Below are 21379 nucleotides of genomic sequence, written 5' to 3'. Positions count from 1 at the left end.
ACACACACACACACACACACACAGCAGATTTGCCCAAGCATTCATCCCAAATGGCGTCCTATACCTGTTACACTGAGTGTACAAAACATTAGGAACACCTGCTCTTTCTATGACAGACTGACCAGGTGAATCCAGGTGAAAAGCTATGATCCCTTACAAATGTCGCCTGTTAAATCCATTTCAATCAGTGTAGATGAAGGAGAGGAGACAGGTTAAAGAAGGATTGTTAACCCTTGAGACAATTGAGACATGGATTGTGTAAGTGTGCCATTCAGAGGCTGAATGGGCAAGACAAAATATTGAAGTGTCTTTGAACGGGGTATGGTAGTAGGTGCCAGGCACACTGGTTTGAGTGTGTCAAGAACTGCAACGCTGCCAGATTCTTCCACGCTCAACAGTTTCCCGTGTGTGTCAAGAATGCTCCGCCACCCAAAGTACATCCAGCCAACTTGACACAACTGTGGGAAGCATTGGAATCAACATGGCCCAGCATCCCTGTGGAACGCTTTCAACACCTTGTAGAGTCCATGCCCTGACGAACTGAGGCTGTTCTGAGGGCAAAAGTGGCAGCAACTCAATATTAGGAAAGTGTTCCTAATGTTTTGTACACTAATTATGCACAATAATATATAATAACGTAATAAGGTATCCCCTATGGGCCCTGTTCAAAAGTAGTGCACAATGTAGGGAACAGGGTGCCATTTGAGATGCAGGAAGTCTGTGAATTACTCATCAGGTTGGTATAGTATCACACAGAGGGAGGGAGTGTTTCTGTCTTTCTGTCTGTCTTTATCGCTTCTCTTTCTCCTGTCGTTATCCACACACGCATCTTCTCTTTGTCTCCCTTTGTTCTCTCCATCCTTATCTCTCTTTCCTCTCCTCCTTCTCTCCCCTGTTCTGTCCCACCGCGTGTCATCTCTGTTCGCCTTCTCGTAAAACCCCCTCCCTCGCTCTCTTCTCCTTCTCTCTTTCTGTCTCTCTAGCTCCTCTCTCCTTTCTCTCTCTATCTCCCTGGTCCAGTGGCTGTCCTTTCTCTAATGGTCTGTCAGTCTAATGATGGAAGACGCTACCCTAATGTTGTTTTAAAATTACACAGAGGAGGAGAGGAAGAGAGAGAGGAGAGAAGAGGAAGAGAGAGAGGAGATGAGAGGGTGGAGATGAAAGGTGAGGAAGAGAGGAGAAACGAGAAGATGACAGGATAGGGAGATGAGGAGAGGAGAGATAAAAAGCCAATACAGCACATTGAATTAAAATGAGAAGAGAGAGAGAGCGAGACAGAGGAGGGAGAGAGAGAAGAGAGAGGTGAGAGAGACGAGGAGTAGAGAGAGAGAGAGAGAGACTCAGAAGAGAAGAGTAGAGAGAGAGAGAGAGAGAGAGAGAGAGAACTATTGATACTTTTGATACAAGGCTTTGTCATTTCCCAACATTCCATAATTGTCCAGTGTTCTTCATTGGACAGATGATGACTCCAGGTAGACCTGACAGCCAATCAATAGAAACGAGGTTGGGAGGGCTCCAGTTAACAAAGAACGACAGGGGATGAGACTGTGTGTTGTCTTCTTCTGATGACGCCCAACCCTGTTATCAATGATAAATCAATGCATCAACAGTTATAAGATAGTCTATATTAGATTTAACATATTTAAAACATCAGAACATGCTATAGGATTACAATGATGTTTGCTATCTAACAGGGACGGTTAATGGGAAAAACTGAATTTACGTGTGATATCCTTGGATAAGGATTTGGTCCCTCCCTCTCTCTCTCTCTCCTGTTTTCTCAGTCACTGCTTCCTCTCTCCATCTCTCTTTCATCTCCCCGGTATTTGACCCACAAAGCTGAATCATGGGCCAAGAGCTATAAATCACACACCAGCACTCTATCACTGAGCTACAACACACACACACATACACATTTGCACGGACACACACTCCCACCACACGCCTACACACGCGTACATGCACCACACAACCAGACCACACACAAATCCCATCTTCCTACATGGCAGAATCATGCCCACACATCATGTCAACTATAGCTAGAATTCAGCCCTCAGAGAGAGAAGAGATGAAGACAGTAAAGAGAGATAGAGAGAAAAGAAAGAGAGAAAAGGAGAGAAGGAAAGAGAGAGAACAGAGAGATAGAAAGAGCGGATATGTGCATGTCCTTCTTCACCTCTTCTTCTAGAGGTCTTTCTTGTGTACCTTGTGATAAATCCTAATTAGGGACCTGCCCTTTTCTCTGTCTGTGGGGTGGTGTGTGTGGTGTGTGTGTGTTTGTGTGTGTGTGTGTGTGTGTGTGTGTTGTGTGTGTGTGTGTGTGTGTGTTGTGTGTGTGCATGTGTGTGTGTGTGTGTGTGTGTCCGTTATGTGTGTGTGTTGTCTCTTTTTTGTCAGACAAATGGGGGCAAGGGAACAAAAGCAAAAACAGCAGTAAATAAAAAGTCTAAGGCTTTATTTACCTGGAGGAAGAGAGAGAGAAAAAGAGAGAGAAAGAGAGCGAAAGAGAAGAAGAGAGTGATAAAGAGATAGAGAGTAATAAAGAGCGTTGACTAGGAACTAGTGCTGGCACAATTACTGTATAACCGTTTATACCATGACATTGTTGAATACTCCTTTCTGAATGGCGTGCATTATTTCCCTATAACGCACGATATATTTGCACGGTAGAATTCAATGTCTATGGTTCCTTCTTACATGTTCTATGTTTGAGCTGCTTTTGAAAGCAAAAGTAGAATTGAAAACATTATTGGCATTGTTGAATTCGAAGCTAGGAATGATGGTTTAGTTAGCTAAACTAGCGGGACTGTTTGTTTGGTTACCAAGGCAACTACTGTCGCTCTCTAGTAAACTTGCTAGGTACTTCAATGGATGTTGAACACATTTCTAGCAGCAAATGTGTTAAAATTACAGCCATGGTATAAAAGGGATAATCAATTTGTGGCTCTATGCGTTCTCTGGAAAATAATTTAACTCCATGGAAGGTGAGTTCCACTCAGCTATAGCGTGTCGTTGAACACACCTTCCACGTCGTTCATTATTTTCTATAGAATGCATAGCCTCTTGTTGATTATCACTTACGTAACCTATGTTTATGGATGAAGACCGTCATGAAAATAAAATAACCGTCATAGCCGTTTAAAAATGAACAGCTTACTAAAGACGGAACTGCTGGGTATTCGTGCAGTTGAGTCCGTTTCTGCTGTAACATGGACTCTTAACAGCGTGATGAAACTTTGTTGCTCCTTGCTGAAACAAGCAAGGTGTTGTAGCAAAGATTCTACATTCCATGTTAATGTATAATGTTAATTCAAACTATGTTAAGGGTAGACTCAACGAAATGACGTTGCACGAGCAGCACCGCAGATATTGAGATGAGCAAGATGCAAGACTTCGCTCTCACACAGTCACACACAGTATCTGCACATGTGTATGGGTTKMCTTCATGCTSTTACAGCGTGGTAGCTAGGGCACCAAAACATCTGAGAAGTTGAGCCTCGCCCTTGAACACTCTTAGTTGTTGGGGAAATTGACCCACTATAATGTTTACTTTCTGCAASTACGTCATATTGCTGAGTCTAGCTTTAACTGATGTGGCTCTGTAATGTCAGTTTAGTTAAATAAAAACAATCACAGCACATTGATGGCTACTCTTCCTGCTTTACTTCGTAGCTTTATTCCCAGCTTTGCTCATTTGGGTAAACTCGCAATGGCCGCCAGTCCAACCATTATCCCATCATTGGCGAGAATGATGACGCCCATACTATTCATTCTATTTCTATGGCAGCACATGCTGTCAGGAGGAGAGGAGAAAATGTGCATCTGTATAATATACAGTACCGGTCAAAAGTTTGGACACACCTACTCATTCAAGGGTTTTTCTTTATTTTTATTATTTTCTACATTCTAGAATAATAAGAATAATAGTGAAGATAACCATCCTATGAAATAACACATATGGAATCATGTAATAACCAAAAAAGTGTTAAACAAAAATATATTTTATATTTGAGATTCTTCAAAGTAGCCACCCTTTGTCTTGATGACAGCTTTGCACACTTTGAGCCAATCAGTTGTGTTGTGACAAGATAGGGATTCTATACAGAAGATAGCCCTATTTGGTATAAGACCAAGTCCATATTATGACAAGAGCAGCTCAAATAAGTAAAGAGAAATGACAGTCCATCATTACTTTAAGACATGAAGGTCAGTCAATCTGGAACATTTTAAGTGCAGTCGCAAAAACCATCAAGCGCTATGATGAAACTGGCTCTCATGAGGACCACCACAGGAAAGGAATAACCAAAGTTTCCTCTGCTGCAGAGGATAAGTTACCAACCTCAGAAATTGCAGCCCAAATAAATTCTTCAGAGTTCAAGTAACAGACACATCTCAACATCAACTGTTCAGAGGAGACTGCGTGAATCAGGCCTTCATGGTCGAATTGCTGCAAAGAAACCACTACTAAAGGACACCAATAATAAGAAGAAACTTGCTTGGGCCAAGAAACACAAGCAATGGACATTAGACCAGTGGAAATCTGTCCTTTGGTCTGATGAGTCCAAATCTGAGATTTTGGTTCCAACCGCCGTGTCTTTGTGAGACGCAGAGTAAGTAAACGGATGATCTCTGCATGTGTGGTTCCCACCGTGAAGCATGGAGGAGGAGGTGTGATGGTGTGGGGGGTGCTTTTCTGGAGACATGTTAGTGATTTATTTAGAATTCAAGGCACACTTAACCAGCATGGCTACCACAATATTCTGCAGCGATACGCCATCCCCTCTGGTTTGTGCTTAGTGGGACTTTACATTTTTTTTCAACAGGACAATGACCTAATACACCTCCAGGCTGTGTAAGGGCTATTTGACCAAGAAGGAGAGTGATGGCCTCCACAATCACCCGACCTCAAACCAATTGAGATGGATTGGAATGAGTTGTACCGCAGAGTGAAGGAAAAGCAACCAACAAGTGCTCAGAATATGTGGGAACTCCTTCAAGACTGTTGGAAAAGCATTCCAGGTGAAGCTGGTTGAGAGAACARCAAGAGTGTGTAAAGCTGTCATCAAGGCAAAGGGTGGCTACTTTGAAGAATCTCAAATATAAAATATATTTTGATTTGGTTAACACTTTTTTGGTTACTACATAAATCCATATGTTATTTCATAGTTTTGATGTCTTCACTATTATTCTATAAAGAAAAACCCTTGAATGAGTAGGTGTGTCCAAACTTTTGACTGTGTATTTTTTGGTATATATTTTTGGGGCTATTCGAACAGTTATTACAGTGATCGCTGTCATTTGGCTGGCCAAAAACCATCATCCAAAATTCCATGACCATCACAGCCCTACTCAGAACAGATGACAACAGGGCCCTTTGGAAGACAGGACACCTGTTCGTGTACATACACACACACACCTGTTACCTGTAGGCAACTCTGTAGGCACTCTGCCTCCATCCTCCCTCCCCCCTCACTGTCATAGGTTTACTGAACAATACCCCCCTCACCCTATTGTTTCCCCTCCCCCCTAGTGTTTTCCCTATTCCACACCTCACATTCGAGTTCCCCAATACATTCGACTTACAGTATTCTATATTCTCCAGTACTAGCACACTAAGCTTGGAAGCCAATAAATTCATGTGAATTATTGACGATGCACTTAGGCTGATGTTATAATTTCCCTTTTTTGTAATATATATATATATTATATGACATCACATTTTATGTATGTTTCTGCATATGTACTATGATGTTCTAATAAACCTAAACATAAGCTATGGGTAAAAAATGGGTTCCTACTGGTTCCTACTGTTTCCCCCACCTACTTAGACACTCTTCTGGTAACCCTGGAAACCAACAATCCCTTGAGGCCTAAGCACCGGTTCGACCTAGGGGAAATCCTAACCACTCTAACCATTTTGGGGCTGACTGTCATAGTTGTAGTGTTAATGTTTGAGTTTGTGTGTTTGTTAATGGTTTAATTTAATCATGTCTGGGTGACATGTCAAGGCTAATAACACTTAGCTCTGAGCTAACGAGCATGATGCAAATACACTGGGGACTACTGAGGGGGTGGAGGAAAGAAACAGAGAGAAAGAGAGAGAGAGAAAGAGAGAGAGGGGGAGAAAGATGGGAAAGGGAGGGAGAGCGGGAGAAGGGGAGAGAGAGAGAGAGAGAGAGCGAGAGAAGGGGGGATAGATCCAGGAGGGAGGGAAGGAGTTGGGAGAGAGAGACAAAAAGAGAGTAGCGAGAGAAAGGGAGATTGTTTGTGTTTGCCATTAATTAGCATACTGTATCTGTTTTGTTGAAACAAATCAGTGCTCATTTTCACAGACAAACACACATGCACGCATATACACACACACACACACAGTTCTAATCCAATCAGCCTATAGTTATAAGGGGCCAAATTCTCAGGTCTATGACTAGGTTAATCTGAGTCATGTGACTTCAGGAAACACAATCTAAATAATCTTCTCGTCTCACACACACCACCACACCCACACACCCACACACCCCACACACACACACCACACACACACACACACACACACACACACACACACACACACACACACACACACACAAACTATTTTAGGCATGGTTCCGCATTGCATGGCCTATTTAATTGACAACTTGCAATCCAATCTAGGCTTTGATATTAGCTACTGTAGCTCCTGTGCTATTATCGTACAACCTAACGATTATCTAACCAATCATCAATACAACCTAGCGTTGTCACGATACCAGAATTTTGACTTCGATATCAATACCAGAGCTGTGTTCAAATACCCATACTAACATATTGTATACTACATACTAAATGACTATATGCTGCCTACTATATACTATTAGTTCATTTTAGTATACCGTAAACGAACGGTATCCTTTCAGTTAAGCGTACTAGCGCTTCACCCGTCTTCAGGAAGTTGATGCTGTTGCTATGCAACCTCTTGCTAGCTTGTTAGCATAACAAATGACTAGCTAGGCATCTTACGACTTCGGGTAAGTTCGTAAATTCAATCTGGAGTGCCAGAGTGCGCTCTGGGCGTTCGTAAATTTAGAGCATTGTCATATTGTCCATTCATAAATTCAGAGCGTTGTCAGTTTGTTCGTTCGTAAATTCTGTGCGTTTTGCTCTTGGAGCGTTCAGAGCACACACTGGATGCTCTGGCCGAGGAGTAGGGTTGATCCGAGCTCACAACGGCAGTCAAACACCCAAACTAACTGGAAAACATTGGCTAGCTTGCTACTTCCAGACACAAATGAGAGAACACCTCACTCTGACCATTTTACTAGCCCTAGCAGAGCTGGTTAAACAATTTTCATGTTATCTAGAGGGTTGGTGAGTGTAACTGCGCTGCTGGCAACAATTTAATTACGATTTTTTGCAAACGTTTACTGACACCGYCCATATTCAATGGGTGTTGAGCGTAAGTAAATTCATCAGTTATTCGATGCTCTGTCACACTCAGAAGAGAGTGCTCTGAAATCGGAGTAGATAGCCAGAGCGAATTAACAATGTCCATTAAGAAAGCACAACGATTTTACCACGTAGCTAAGCTAAGAATGATGTGAATAATCAAGTCAATAAACGTTGGGTAGTTAGTTAGATAGCATATAGTTAATATACTGGTGTATTAGTAGCCAACTAACGTTAGGTAGCTAGCTAACATACCGGTACATACTGCTGTAATGATATGCTGTGCGGTTCGTAAGGATAGCGTAGCTAACAAACTGTCAGCCAACATAACGTGTAACGTTACTTTATTACGTAACGTTACTTTATTACATTGCTCAACATTTTCTTAACATTTGTCATAATTAGTTAAAGCAATGAATTTYTATCCGCTCTAGTCGGACTTCAGCTGCATATTTTCCTCCATTTTCTTAAAATCTGAAAACGTTGTGAAGCCACGCCCACTTTCTGAAGAATTGCATTATGGGCCCTAAAAGCACGGAAATAGTGTCCACTGCTTGTATACTTCGTATTTTGGTGAATTTAGTACGACATCTGCAGACTTTTGGCATACTAACTGTATCCATACTATGACCAATAAGCATACTACATACTCAATTTACTTCACAAATAGTATAGTTAGTGCAGTAGTATGAGTATTCGAATTCAGCTCAGGTTAAGTATCGCAATACTCGATCACGATACTCGATACCAAAACGATAACAAAACGATACCACAACAAACAAAAAAGAAGGGGTATTAGCCAAAGTCACACAATGGCACATCATCCAGACAGATGAACTCAGCTACTGCTCTGTTCAATATCATTACGTTTGAAAATGTTTCTGCACATTTTTCAGAGACAGCCATGTATGCATTAATTAATCAATCATACAATCAATCTTACTTTGTTTTTACCAACCTAACTACAAAACAACATAATGATAATAATTGATTTGAATGGTACATCTCTATTGATGAACTGGGTAAATCAAGATGTATCTTAGGTCATTTCACAATACAGGTGAATGCATATTATTCAATAGGAGTGTGTGCGTGCATTGAGATATTGAGCTTGTTTTAGCTGATTTCATGGGGCTACAGATGACAAAACAATCCCTTCKATTTAAGACTTATTTTAATTGAGACTGCTAGGAGAACATATTATTTTATTGTACTGGTCAACATTTGCATAGAAGAAGCAATATATTTTTTTTTAAGTGTGCGGTGTCTCTTTAAAAAAGTAATGACGTAATTCACCAGGCAGAACGTGGCTTTGGAATATGACTTTGTGGCTATGGAATCTAGTGGAAACCAGATGGGAGGTGAGGAAGACGAAGAAGTGAATTCGTTTTTGGCGGCGAGGGAAACGAATTGAATTAATAAKGTTTTTGGTGACAATCAGCTTTGAAATCAGCATATATTGCATTATGGTTTGCAACCAAACAAAGTACTAGGGTTGTGAATTCAGCTGTAAGCTAGCAAGGAAAGTTAGCCTACAAATTAAAGATAGAAGCTACCAGTATCGTCTTGCGCTGTCTAAAGGTGTTCTAGCCTGTATGGACATTGTTTTGCGAAAAGTAATAAACATTTTCAAAATGTCTACATGCCGCGTTGCATTATTCAAGTGTGATAACTTCTGTGCAGCATGAGTGGCGAGGTAACAATGCAGCCAGATAGCTCGAGCAACGAATGAATAAGTGGAGCAGGCACTTTGGTCTTCGCTCTATAAAGGGGCTGCGCTGATACAGATGTGATCCTCTCAATCACGTGAGACACATTTGACAGAAGTACTGAAGGTTGAAAAAATGATGGTGCCGAACCTTTTTAGTTTTCGATGCCAGCTGCCCAACAAAAMGATACCTTCCATCAGCTACATGTCATCAGTATTCCTCAGAGATGGGGCCATACCCCAAACGATTTAATACAATTCCATATTGCATTCTGTCTCTGTTGTTCATTCAGTTAYTCATTCAGCCTGTACTAGAATAAAATATAAATATATATATATGTCATTCAGCAGATGCTTTTATCCAATGCGACTTACAGTCATGCGTGCGTAAAGTTATTACATATTGGTGGTATCAGGCATCGACCCCACTATCCTGGCATTTGCAAACACCATACTCTAACAACTACCAGCTGGGTTATTTGCATATCTCTGGTCAAAGTTAGTGCAATATATGGGGATAAGTGCACTCTATGGGAAAGGGCATAGGCCAATAGGGTATCATTTGATTGAACCAGCTGTCTCAGGAACAAACACAGCCATGAGATCACTATAAAAACAACACCATATAGGTGACAGCTATGGCTTCATATTGATCCACAATGATCTATGACTGTCGATCAATAACTGTAACGATTCAACCCGGCAATCACTATAAATGTATTGACCAAATTCAAACAAACTTGATGTCTTACTCAATAATACACTGTTATTAATCAGTTACTAATCAGTTGCCATGATGTGTGTGGGTGTGAGTGTGTTTTCAGAACATTAAGCCTAGGCCTACTATCCTAACCAGGATCAATTCCATAGTTCATCTCTCATGATGACAAGACAAATAGGCCTATAATGCCCTATAATGCCACTCATGCTTGCTCCTGAGTGGCGCAGCAGTCTAAGGCATTGCAGCTCAGTGCAAGAGGCGTCACGACAGTCTCTGGTTCGAATCCAGGCTGTATCACATTCGGTGGTGATTGGGAGTCCCATAGGGCGGCGCACAATTGGCCCAGCTTCGTCCGGGTTTGGCCGGGGTAGGCCTTCATTGTAAATAAGAATTTGTTCTTAAATGACTTGTCTAGTTAAATAAAGGTTAAATAAAATAATAAAGTGTGTGTGTGTCTCCTACCTTGGCACGTAACTGTCCTGACGTGGACACTTTCCGGATCAGCTTCTGCTCCGTCTCGTCCGTCTCTCCGTCGCTATCCGAGCTCTCTTCCCCGGGTTCGGGCTGCGCTAGGCGGTCAGATTCCTGTGAAGACGTCGACTCCCGCGGTTCTTGGACGTACAAGACATTCGGGTTTAGTTTGGAAGCCATGATGGTGATTGTTTGAAGGAACGGACTTGGAAAAAGGAGGAGAGGAGAAGATGGGACGTGATGTGCGTGACCAGACTTCAATCTTCACACTTCGTCCGTTGATCTAAGGTAGCCTCGATCCTCTGAAAAGAATGAATGATTCATATTTTATTATTTAAAAAAGTGCCAGTTGGCAGTTAGTTAGGCAGGTGTTTGAAATATCCTCGTATGTCAGAGCAAGACAGTTTGAAATGTCCCCGCATGTCAGCTAGAGCAAATCAGTTTGCCACTCTRACTGTTTGGGTTTGCGTTTTGATGGTGTAAGTCATATGGACTGTACCATTGTGTGAAATCATTATTTTAATCCATGCAAACTTAAAATGGCTTAACTTGGGTGGTGTTGCTGTTAACACAGTTAACACAGTTCAGAAAATGGAGTGTTGCTAGGGTGGGAGTGACAGTACATTTTTTTCTCTTTACTGGTTCCTCTGCTAAACTGTCTTGGTCACAAGTGGTGAAGCCTATACCACTTGTGTGAATACCAACACAATCATTTTGACTTTATGCAAACTGTTAGAATGGTTAACCTGGGTACTGTTAAACTGTTTAGCCGGTTGTTGAGTTAAAACAAACGTAGAGCTACATTTGGCTGCCCACAACATGAAATGTAGGCCTATTTCTCTACATAGGGCAATAATAAGACATATGCCTTACTCATTGTATAACAGCTTTTTCTGAACATCTGCTATTGACGATAATGAAGATGATGATGATGGTTATTACAAAGGATAGGTCTAATATAGCATTAACTAAACGATGACATGACAATAAGCCTTCGTGCTTCAACAGTGATGAAAAGACAGTCATAAAATATAACATGACTACGAAAAAAACTGTAACTGTAATCCGTTACATTAAGCCTTTAGAAAATGCAGCACATGGCACAAATTTTTCACATGCAAATAGCAGTTTTCGGTAGTGCTCAAACCATGCCATTCCATGAGAGCAGTCCTCCATGACAAGAAGATAAACAACAGAGTAGGCTAAAAAGTCCTTAATGTTGGGGTTATGCTCAGGTAAAACAATTTGCCTAATCTATATTTTCATATTTCCAGGTCCTACTCTTGAAGATCAAGCGGTATTCAATTAGGCTCATTGGAACGACTGGAAATCTGACAGACAATGGTTTTTAATGTAAAGATAGGCTATAGCCTAATCGTAWTATTATCTACATCAGAAAGCAATGGGTTAGACGAAGCCTACACAACCAACCGATAAAGTAAATTCCAACATCCATTTATGGCCACCAGCTATGTAAACTCTAACATCGATTTATCCGGCAACAGATGTCGTTCAATTGGTAAAATTKATTTGTGTCTTCATCTAATGCCTCTTAAAGGGAAATTAATCTAAAAATAACTGAAAGTAATCAGATTATGTTACTGAGTTTGTGTAATCCAAAAGTTACGTTACTGATTACAATTTTGGACAGGTAACTAGTAACTATAAAGAATTAGGCTACATTTATAAAGTAACACACACACAGGATTGTCATAAAAATCATGCACACACATTCCAGTAGGCTATTACAACACACACACCGCATGCACATTTCAATTTGTCACTTTCAAGACATTTTGGCATATAATGTTATAATATGTATCGCAATAACATCATGTTATATTTCTCAGTGGTCACCTGCAGTCGAGTGGTTGCTAACAGAACACCTGACTGTCATCATGTGTCTCAAGTGTGTGTCCTGTTTCCTTGGTTTCAGCTCTCTGAATTTAACCGACGTGTTGCTACTACACAACGACCGACCTCCCCATCTAGTCTACAGTAGCCAAAGGGCAGCATGATTTCAAATCATATGACGAAACAGTAGCGCTATGCGTTTATAAGGCTATTTCTTTTGAGACGAAAACGTTAAAAAATAAACAGATTTTTCTGTAACATTCAGTTGTTTTTTCTTTGGAACAACAGGCAGTAGTCGCGAGAGCTTCTTTCTACCTTTTAGAGCTGGCGGCTCACGAGCGACAACGTTTGATCATTCATTCCATTGAGAATGGGATCGTTAATAACGACGGAGACTGGCACAAAACACGGATTTCAATTATATTCATTCATCCGTTCATCTATCAACGTATTCATTAATTTATTCCGTTCACCGGCGAAGCTCAGTAAAAACCGTTTCAATTCAAAAATCCCGTCGTCAAAATCCGGTAGCCTAAACCAGCCTCTTTCAAGCATCTAGGTAACGTTTAGGGACGAACTGTCGTGCCATGCATCTGTATTCTACCGGGGGCGATTAAATAAGTATCTCTGTTACCGTGGCGTCCCCCGCTGCTTTTGCCCGGCCTGGGTACCTGTCTCTCGGCTTGAATCCTTCCACACGACTGAGCACTATCAAATCTCTGGTTCTCTCGCTCCGCTCTCACACCGACACACACTATACGCATAGCATCGGGGGTGATTTGAATCAGTTGGTTGGGAGGGGAGGAGGAGATGGGGAGAGACAGAAGAGCTTAGAGGAAGGAGGGTGATTTGAAGGCTACTTAAACTAGCCTTCACGAGAATGCAGAGAAACAGAGAGAGAGATTAAATCAAAACTGCAAGCTAATTCTTCCCAGGTTAAACGGGGGAGTGAAACATTTACAATGAAAACACCCACAGCACCGGATAATTGTAATCAGTTTACCGGCAGTAATCAAATATGCATGGAAGATAGTTAGCCATGGTTCGGCAGTGGTTGTTGTCTCTCAATTCAATTCAAAGGGCTTTATTGGCATGGGGTAACATATGATTATATTGCCAAAGCAAGTGAAATTGATAAAGAAAAGTGAAATAAACAATAAAAAGTAAATATTACACTCACACAAGTTCCAAAAGAATAAAGCTATTTCAGATTTGCAAATAGTTAAAGTACAAAAGGGAAAATAAATATATATGGGTTGTATTTACAATGGTGTTTGTTCTTCACTGGTTGCTATTTTCTTGTTGCAGCAAGTCACAAATCTTGCTGCTGTGATTGCACACTGTGGTATCTCACCCAATAGATATGATACTTTATCAAAATCGGAATTGTTTTCGAATTCTTTGTAGTTCTGTGTAGTCTGATGGAATTATATSTCTCTAATATGGTCATACATTTGGCAGGAGGTTAGCAAGTGCAGCTCAGTTTCCACATTTTGTGGGCAGTGTGTACATAGCATGTCTTCTCTTGAGAGCCAGGTCTCTCTACGGCAACCTTTCTCAATAGCAAGGCTATGCTCACTGAGTCTATACATAGTCAAAGCTTTCCATAATTTTGGGTCAGTCATAGTGGTCAGGGATTCTACCACTGTTTAGGAAACTTTAGGGCCAAATAGCATTCTAGTTTGCTCAGTTTTTTTGTTAATTCATTCCAATGTGTAAAGTAATTTTTTACTTTTTGTTGTCTAATGATTTGGTTGGGTCTAATTGTGTTGCTGTCCTGGGGCTCTGTGGGGTCTGTTTGTGTTTATGAACAGAGCCCTTGGACCAGCTTGCTTAGGGTACTCTTCTCCAGGTTCATCTCTCTGTAGGTGATGGCTTTGTTATGGAAGGTTTGGGAATCACTTCCTTTTAGGTGGTTGTAGAATTTAACAGATCRTTTGTGGATTTTGATAATTAGCTGGTATCGGCCTAATTCTGCTTTGCATGCATTATTTGGTGTTTTACGTTGTACACTGAGGATATTTTAGCAGAATTCTGCATGCAGAGTCTCAATATGGTGGTTATCCCATTTTGTGAATTTATGGTTGGTGAGCTGACCCCCAGACCTCACAACCATAAAGGGTAATGGGTTCTATAACTGATTCAAGTCTTTTTAGCCAGATCCTAATTGGTGTGTTGAATTTTATCTTTATTTTGATGTCATTGAAGGCCCTTCTTGCATTGTCTCTCAGATCATTCATAGCTTTGTGGAAGTTACCTGTTGCGCTGATGTTTAGGCCGAGGTATGTATTGTTTTTTGTGTGCTCTAGGGCAACGGTGTCTAYATGGAATTTGTAATTGTGTTGATTGTGTATATGTATTTTATAATGTCGTATGCTTTCCCCTAACACCACTTTACATCGATTTGGATAGCAAACCCTCATGCCAAATTGATTCAAAAGCTTTTTTGAAGTCAACAAAGCATGAGAAGACTTTGCCTTTGTTTTGCTTTGTTTGTCAATTAGGGTGAGCAGGTTGAATACATGGTCTGTCATACACTAATTTGGTAAAAAGCCAATTTGACATTTGCTCAGTACATTGTTTTCACTGAGGAAATTTGCTGTTTGTCACGTTCCTGACCTTATTTCCCTTGTTTTGTATTTATTTAGTATGGTCAGGGCGTGAGTTGGGGTGGGCAGTCTATGTTATTTGTTTCTATGTTTAGGTTTGTTCGTTTGGCCTAATATGGTTCTCAATCAGAGACTGGTGTTTGTCATTGTCTCTGATTGGGAGCCATATTAATACATACTAGGCTGTAGGCTGTTTAGGCTGTTTTCACTGGTTGTTTGTGGGTGATTGTTGTGGGTGATTGTTGCTGTGTCTGTGTTTGTTCGCCACACGGTACTGTTTCGTTCGTTCGTTCGTTTGTTCGTTTGTTCCTGTTCGTGCGTTCATGTCTTATATGTTCTCAAGTTCAGGTCTGTTCACGTCGTTTATTGTTTTGTAGTTTGTTCAAGTGTTTTTTCGTCTTCGTTTAATAAACGATAGTATGTATTCAAACCAAGCTGCGCTTTGGTCCGATCCTTGCTCCTCCTCAGACGAGGAGGAAGACGAACGTTACACTGTTAATGATAATGCAAAGGATTTTCCTAAGGTTGCAGTTGATGTACAGTACCAGTCAAAAGTTTGGAAACACCTACACATTCAAGGATTTTTCTTTATTTTCACTATTCTATTTAATTTAATTTCTTTATTTTATTTAACCTTTATTTATCTAGGTAAGTAAATTTTCTACATTGTAGAATAATAGTGAAGACATCAAAACTACGAAATAACATATATGGAATCATGTAGTAAGCAAAAAAGTGTTAAACAAATCCAAATATATTTTAGATTCTTCAAAGTAGCCACCCTTTGCCTTGATTACTGCTTTACACATTCTTAGCATTCGCTCAACCAGCTGCACCTGGAATGCTTTCCCAACAGTCTTGGAGTTCCCARATATGCGGAACAGTTGTTGGCTGCTTTTCCTRTACTGTGTGAATTGGGTTGAGGTCAGGTGATTGTGGAGGCCAGGTCATCTGATGCAGCACTCCATCACGCTCCTCCTTGGTCAAATAGCTCTTACACAACCTGAAGGTGTGTTGGGTCATTGTCCTGTTGAAAAACAAARGATAGTCCCACTAAGCGCAAACCAGATGGGATGGCGTATTGCTGCAGAATGCTGTGCTAGCCATGCTGGTTAAGTGTGCCTTGAATTCTAAATAAATCACTGACAGTGTCACCAGCAAAGCACCCCCACACCATCACACCTCCTCCTCCATGCTGAACGGTGGGAACCGCACATGCAGAGATAATCCGTTCACCTACTCTGTGTATCACAAAGACACGCCGTTTGGAACCAAAAATCAAAYATTTGGACTCATCAGACCAAATGACAGATTTCCACAGGCCTAATGTCCATTGCTCATGTTTCTTGACCCAAGCAAGTCTCTTCTTATTATTGGTGTCCTTTAGTAGTGGTTTCTTTGCAGCAATTCGACCATGAAGGCCTGCTTCACGCAGTCTCCTCTGAACAGTTGATGTTGACATGTCTGTTACTTGAACACTGTGAAGCATTTATTTGGGCTGCAATTTCTGAGTCTGGTAACGCTAATGAACTTATCCCCTGCAGCAGAGGTAACTCTGGGTCTTCCTTTCCTTTGGCGGTCCTCATGAGAGCCAGTTTCATCATAGCTCTTGATGGGCTTTTGCGACTGCACTTGAAGAAACTTTCAAAGTTCCCGGATTGACTGACCTTCATGTCCTAAAGTAATGATGGACTGTCATTTCTGTTTTCTTATTTGAGCTGTTCTTGCCATAATATGGAGTTTTACCAAATAGGGCTATCTTCTGTATACCACCCCTACCGTGTCACAACACAACTGATTGGCTCAAACGCATTAAAAAGGAAAGAAATTCCACAAATTAACTTTTAACAAGTAAATTAAAATGCATTCCAGGTGACTACCTCATGAATCTGGTTAAGAGAATGCCAAGAGTGCTGTAATGGGAATTTTGATATTTGTGMTTTTTTATAACTCATTTCTGTGTTCTGTTCATGTGCTGTTCTAATAACCAATTTCTGTGTTCATTCAAGTGGCTGACTGTACAAATCACACACATCAGTGCCTGCAATTTGGCAGTACGCCCAGACCGGGTTTTGAAAACAAATGACTTTGTTTTGAGAACGAACGAAAGATATCTCAGTTTCAAGGTCTCAGCTTAGAGAGGAGAAACCTCGTGAGGTGTTGGTCTGTCACATGTTATGAAACAGTATTGGTCGGTCACATGAGTGAAACAAAACGGTAATGATTAAATAATTATGCTAAATCATGTTAATATAACTTGTCTGTGTAAAGCCGTATTGTCTCGCCCTGACCTTAGAGATCCTTATTATTCTCTATGTTTGGTTAGGTCAGGGTGTGACTCGGGTGGGGAAATCTATGTTTTCTATTTCTTTGTGTTTTTGGCTGAGTATGGTTCCCAATCAGAGGCCGCTGTCTATCGTTGTCTCTGATTGGGGATCATATATAAGTTGTAATTTTCCTTTTGGGTTTTGTGGGATCTTGTTTTCTGTTTATTGTTTTTTTTGCCTGACAGAACTGTTCACTTTCGTTTTTTGACTTTCGTTATTTTGTTTGAGTGTTTTTGAATAAAAAATCATGAACACATTCCACGCTGCGTCTTGGTCCACTCTTCCTACCACAAACGAGAGCCGTAACACGTATATAAGACAACCGCTGGGTCTGCCCAGGAAAAGCTCCTGATTGACATGTACTATGGTGCATTGAGTTGGTTGGAACCTCTCCAGCACGCTGACAATAAACGATGATTCATTTAAGATTGACTTCAAGTGCCCCTGTGTAAGAATCTTTCCACAACAGTGTGCAAAGCTGTCATGAAGGCAAAAGGTGGCTACTTTAAAAGAATCTCAAATATGACAATTATTTTTATTTGTTTAGCACTTTTTTGGTTACTACATGATTACATATGCTATTTCATAGGTTTGATGTCTTCACAATTATTCTACAATGTAGAAAATAGTACAAATAAATAGAAATCCTTGAATGAGTAGGTGTGTCCAAACTTTTGACTGGTATTGTATATCCCACAGTAGTTATTTGGGTCAAATTTGTCTCCACATTTGTGGATTGGGGTGATCAGTCCTTGGTTTTAAATATCAGGGAAGATGCCAGAGCTGAGGATGATGTTAACCTCCCTGCTGTGTTCCGGTCGAATTGGAACGATTCGGTCGAATTGGAACGAATTTATTCTGATTGTCATAAGGTTCCATAACTTTGTCCATACAGGGCATCTGAACACACCAAATTAATTTTGATGATTTTCATTACTTTTTGGGTGTTTTATTTAACTTTTGTACACCTGTGGTGTTTCCAGTCAAAATAACCGGTCATTAGAAATGAATGGGTGAGACTACAATTAGTGTATAAAATTGGGTTCAGGCACATGCCCATTCATCAGATGGACACACTTCCTAACCAACCTTGCCACATGCATGTGTGTTTGAGCGCACACACACACACACACACCACACACACACACACACACACACACACACACACACACACACACACACACACACACACACACACACACACACACACCACACCACACCACCACACACACACGCACGCACGCACGCACGCACGCACGCACGCACCACACCACACACCACACACACACCTCACTCCTCTTCTTGGCTTCCATGGCAACCCCCACAGGAACCTTTCCCGAATAGAATCTTAGCCCCACGGGAACCACATCTGTTGGCATTCTCACAAACAATCGCAACATTGTTTCAATAATATTTTGAACTTTTGTCACAGCTCTGGTATATAAAGTTTTTTGAGACCTTGCTCACAATGCATTCTGTGGCAGCACAATGACCAAACGATATACTGTATGTGAGGCTCTTGATCATATCTTTGATCATGACACTGGTTAGGAGGGGAAGATGACAATGGGGAAGATGGGCGACACCTAAAGTTGGGTGGATACAAGCACAAAGAAGTGAAACAGATCAGGGTGTGACAGAGGGATGCCACCTGGCGTCCTACCAGGGCGCATATCTGGTTGAGCGGGGTTCCGGCGGTGAAAGTCGGCGATGAGGGCCTTGTCCAGGATGTCCTTAGTGGGGACCCTGCACCTCTCCTCCAGGCCATAACCCTCCCAGTTCAGGGCAGGCTGAATGAGACTAGGAACAACAGGAGCACAGAAAAACACGATGGTAGACTTAACAAGACAAGACGAACTGGCAATAGACAAACAGAGAACACAGGTATAAATGCACTGGGGATAATGGGGAAGATGGGCGACACCTGGAGGGGGATGGAGACAAGTACAAAGACAGGTGAAACAGATCAGGGTGTGACAATATTGTATCATTTCTTTTAGGATTCCATCAACACATCATAGGCTTTTTTGGGTTGGAGGATTTGTATGTTGTCCTGTAGTTCATTCAATGTAATTGGAGAATCCAGTGGGCTCTGTTAGTCTTTTACAGTTGATTCTAAGATTTGTATTTGATCATGTATATGTTTTTGCTATTTGTCCTTTGTTATAGAGCCAAAAACATTGGAGAAGTGGTTTATCCTTACATCTCTGTTTTGGGATAGATAACTATTTGTGTGTTCCAATCTTCCCAGAAATGTTTAGATTCTATGGATTCTTCAATTACATTAAGTTGATGTCTAGTGTGCTGTTCCTTCTTTTTTGTCATAGTGAATTTCTGTATTGTTTTAGTGATTCACCATAGTGAAGGCTCAGGTTTTCTGGGTCTAAATGTTTTTGGTTGGATAGGTTTTTCAATTTCTTTCTTAGGTTTTTGCATTCTTCGTAAAACCATTTGTAATTGTTGGTAATTTTCTTAGGTTGTCTGCTTTAAAAAAAATAAAGGAGGCTCYTCAAATATTTGTCACACCCTGGCCTTAGTTATCTTTGTTTTCATTATTATTTTAGTTAGGTCAGGGTGTGACATGGGGAATGTATGTGTTTTGGTTTGTCTAGGGGTTTGTACGTTTAATGGGTCAGTGTCTTGTCTAGGTGTTTGTATGTCTATGGCTGCCTAGATTGGTTCTCAATTAGAGGCAGCTGTGGTTTATTGTCTCTGATTGAGAGCCATATTTAAGGCAGCCATAGGCATTTGGGTTTTGTGGGTAATTGTCTATGTTGTACGTTTGTAGCTTGTGTGTGCACTAACGTTTATAGCTTCACGATCNATATTTGTCACACCCTGGCCTTAGTTATCTTTGTTTTCATTATTATTTTAGTTAGGTCAGGGTGTGACATGGGGAATGTATGTGTTTTGGTTTGTCTAGGGGTTTGTACGTTTAATGGGTCAGTGTCTTGTCTAGGTGTTTGTATGTCTATGGCTGCCTAGATTGGTTCTCAATTAGAGGCAGCTGTGGTTTATTGTCTCTGATTGAGAGCCATATTTAAGGCAGCCATAGGCATTTGGGTTTTGTGGGTAATTGTCTATGTTGTACGTTTGTAGCTTGTGTGTGCACTAACGTTTATAGCTTCACGATCGTTTGTTGTTTTGTTTTGTTTTGTTATAGTGTTCGTTACGTGTTTTTTTTCCCTTCTCTAAAATAAAAGAGAATGTATTTTGCACACGCTGCGCCTTGGTCCTCTCTCTCTCCGCAAGACGATCGTGACAATGTTCTTTTTTGGTTTTTCTACCGCCAAGTTTACACCTTCACTATTACAGTGAAACATTTTATGCAGGAAGTTGCCTAAAATTGATTAAATTTGTTGTTACCTAATTGTTTTTTTTTTTAGATTTCTACACTACTTTCCTTCCACCTATAGAATTTCTTAATATTATGCAATTCCTTTGGCTTTGATGCCTCATGATTGAGTATTGTTCTATTCAAGTAGACTGTAATTTTTTACTATGATCTGATAGTGGTGTCAGTGGGCTGACTATGAACACTCTGAGAGACTCTGGGTTGAGGTCAATGATAAAGTAATCTACAGTGCTACTGCAAAAGGATGAGCTGTAGGTGTACCTACTGTAAGAGTCCCCTCGAAGCCTACCATGGACTATGTACAGATCCAGCATGCGACAGAGCTGCAGGAGTTGTGACCTTTTTTTGTTGGTTGTTTTGTCATAGTTGTGCCTAGGTGGGCATATTTGGGAGGGAATGCTGTAACGTRCCRTTGTGTGCTAAGAGTGTCAGGTTCATGTCCAGTTCTGGCATTTAGGTCGCCACAGACTAGTACATGTCCCTGGGACTGGAAATGTTTGATCGCCCCCTCTAGTATGGATATTCTATTGGGGGATATAAATTTAGGTAGCACACATGAGGACATTTTTCTCTGTTGAGATCATTTCCWTATTAATTTCTAGCCAGATGTAAAAATGTTCTTGTTTTTACTAATTTAATAGAGTGGGCTATATATCAAATAAGCATAACTCTGAGTCGCTTCCCTTGTTTCATACATGGTAGTTTGATGGATGGGATTACCAGCTCTCTATAACCTAGAAGGCAACCAGTGGGTCCATCTCCTTTATACCATGTTTCTTGTAGCATGACAATAACTGTATTTCCAATTTATTTGATGAAGTCTGAGTTCCTGCTCTTTAGACCAAAGGCAGATGACCTCAGACCTTGTATTTTCCAGGTTGAGATAGTAAAAGCTTTGTTTTCTATAGTGTC

At 40.8% G+C, this 21379-nt stretch overlaps 1 protein-coding gene across 1 annotated transcript in view; it reads right to left on the bottom strand.

Moving 5' to 3' along the window:
* Window positions 1-12931, bottom strand: part of LOC111951872 (diacylglycerol kinase delta) — a 117973-nt gene extending 105042 nt beyond the window's left edge. The window contains 2 exon segments of the mRNA XM_070434981.1: window positions 10314-10624; window positions 12811-12931. Of these exon segments, the coding sequence (XP_070291082.1) occupies window positions 10314-10502 (189 nt within the window). The 5' untranslated portion in view covers window positions 10503-10624; window positions 12811-12931.
* Window positions 12932-21379: the final 8448 nt, after the last annotated feature.

Source organism: Salvelinus sp. IW2-2015, linkage group LG3, assembly GCF_002910315.2.
Source record: "Salvelinus sp. IW2-2015 linkage group LG3, ASM291031v2, whole genome shotgun sequence".
Lineage (NCBI taxonomy): Eukaryota > Metazoa > Chordata > Actinopteri > Salmoniformes > Salmonidae > Salvelinus > Salvelinus sp. IW2-2015.
Note: the sequence above shows the minus strand (reverse complement) of the source record. Positions and strands in the feature narration are given on the sequence as shown.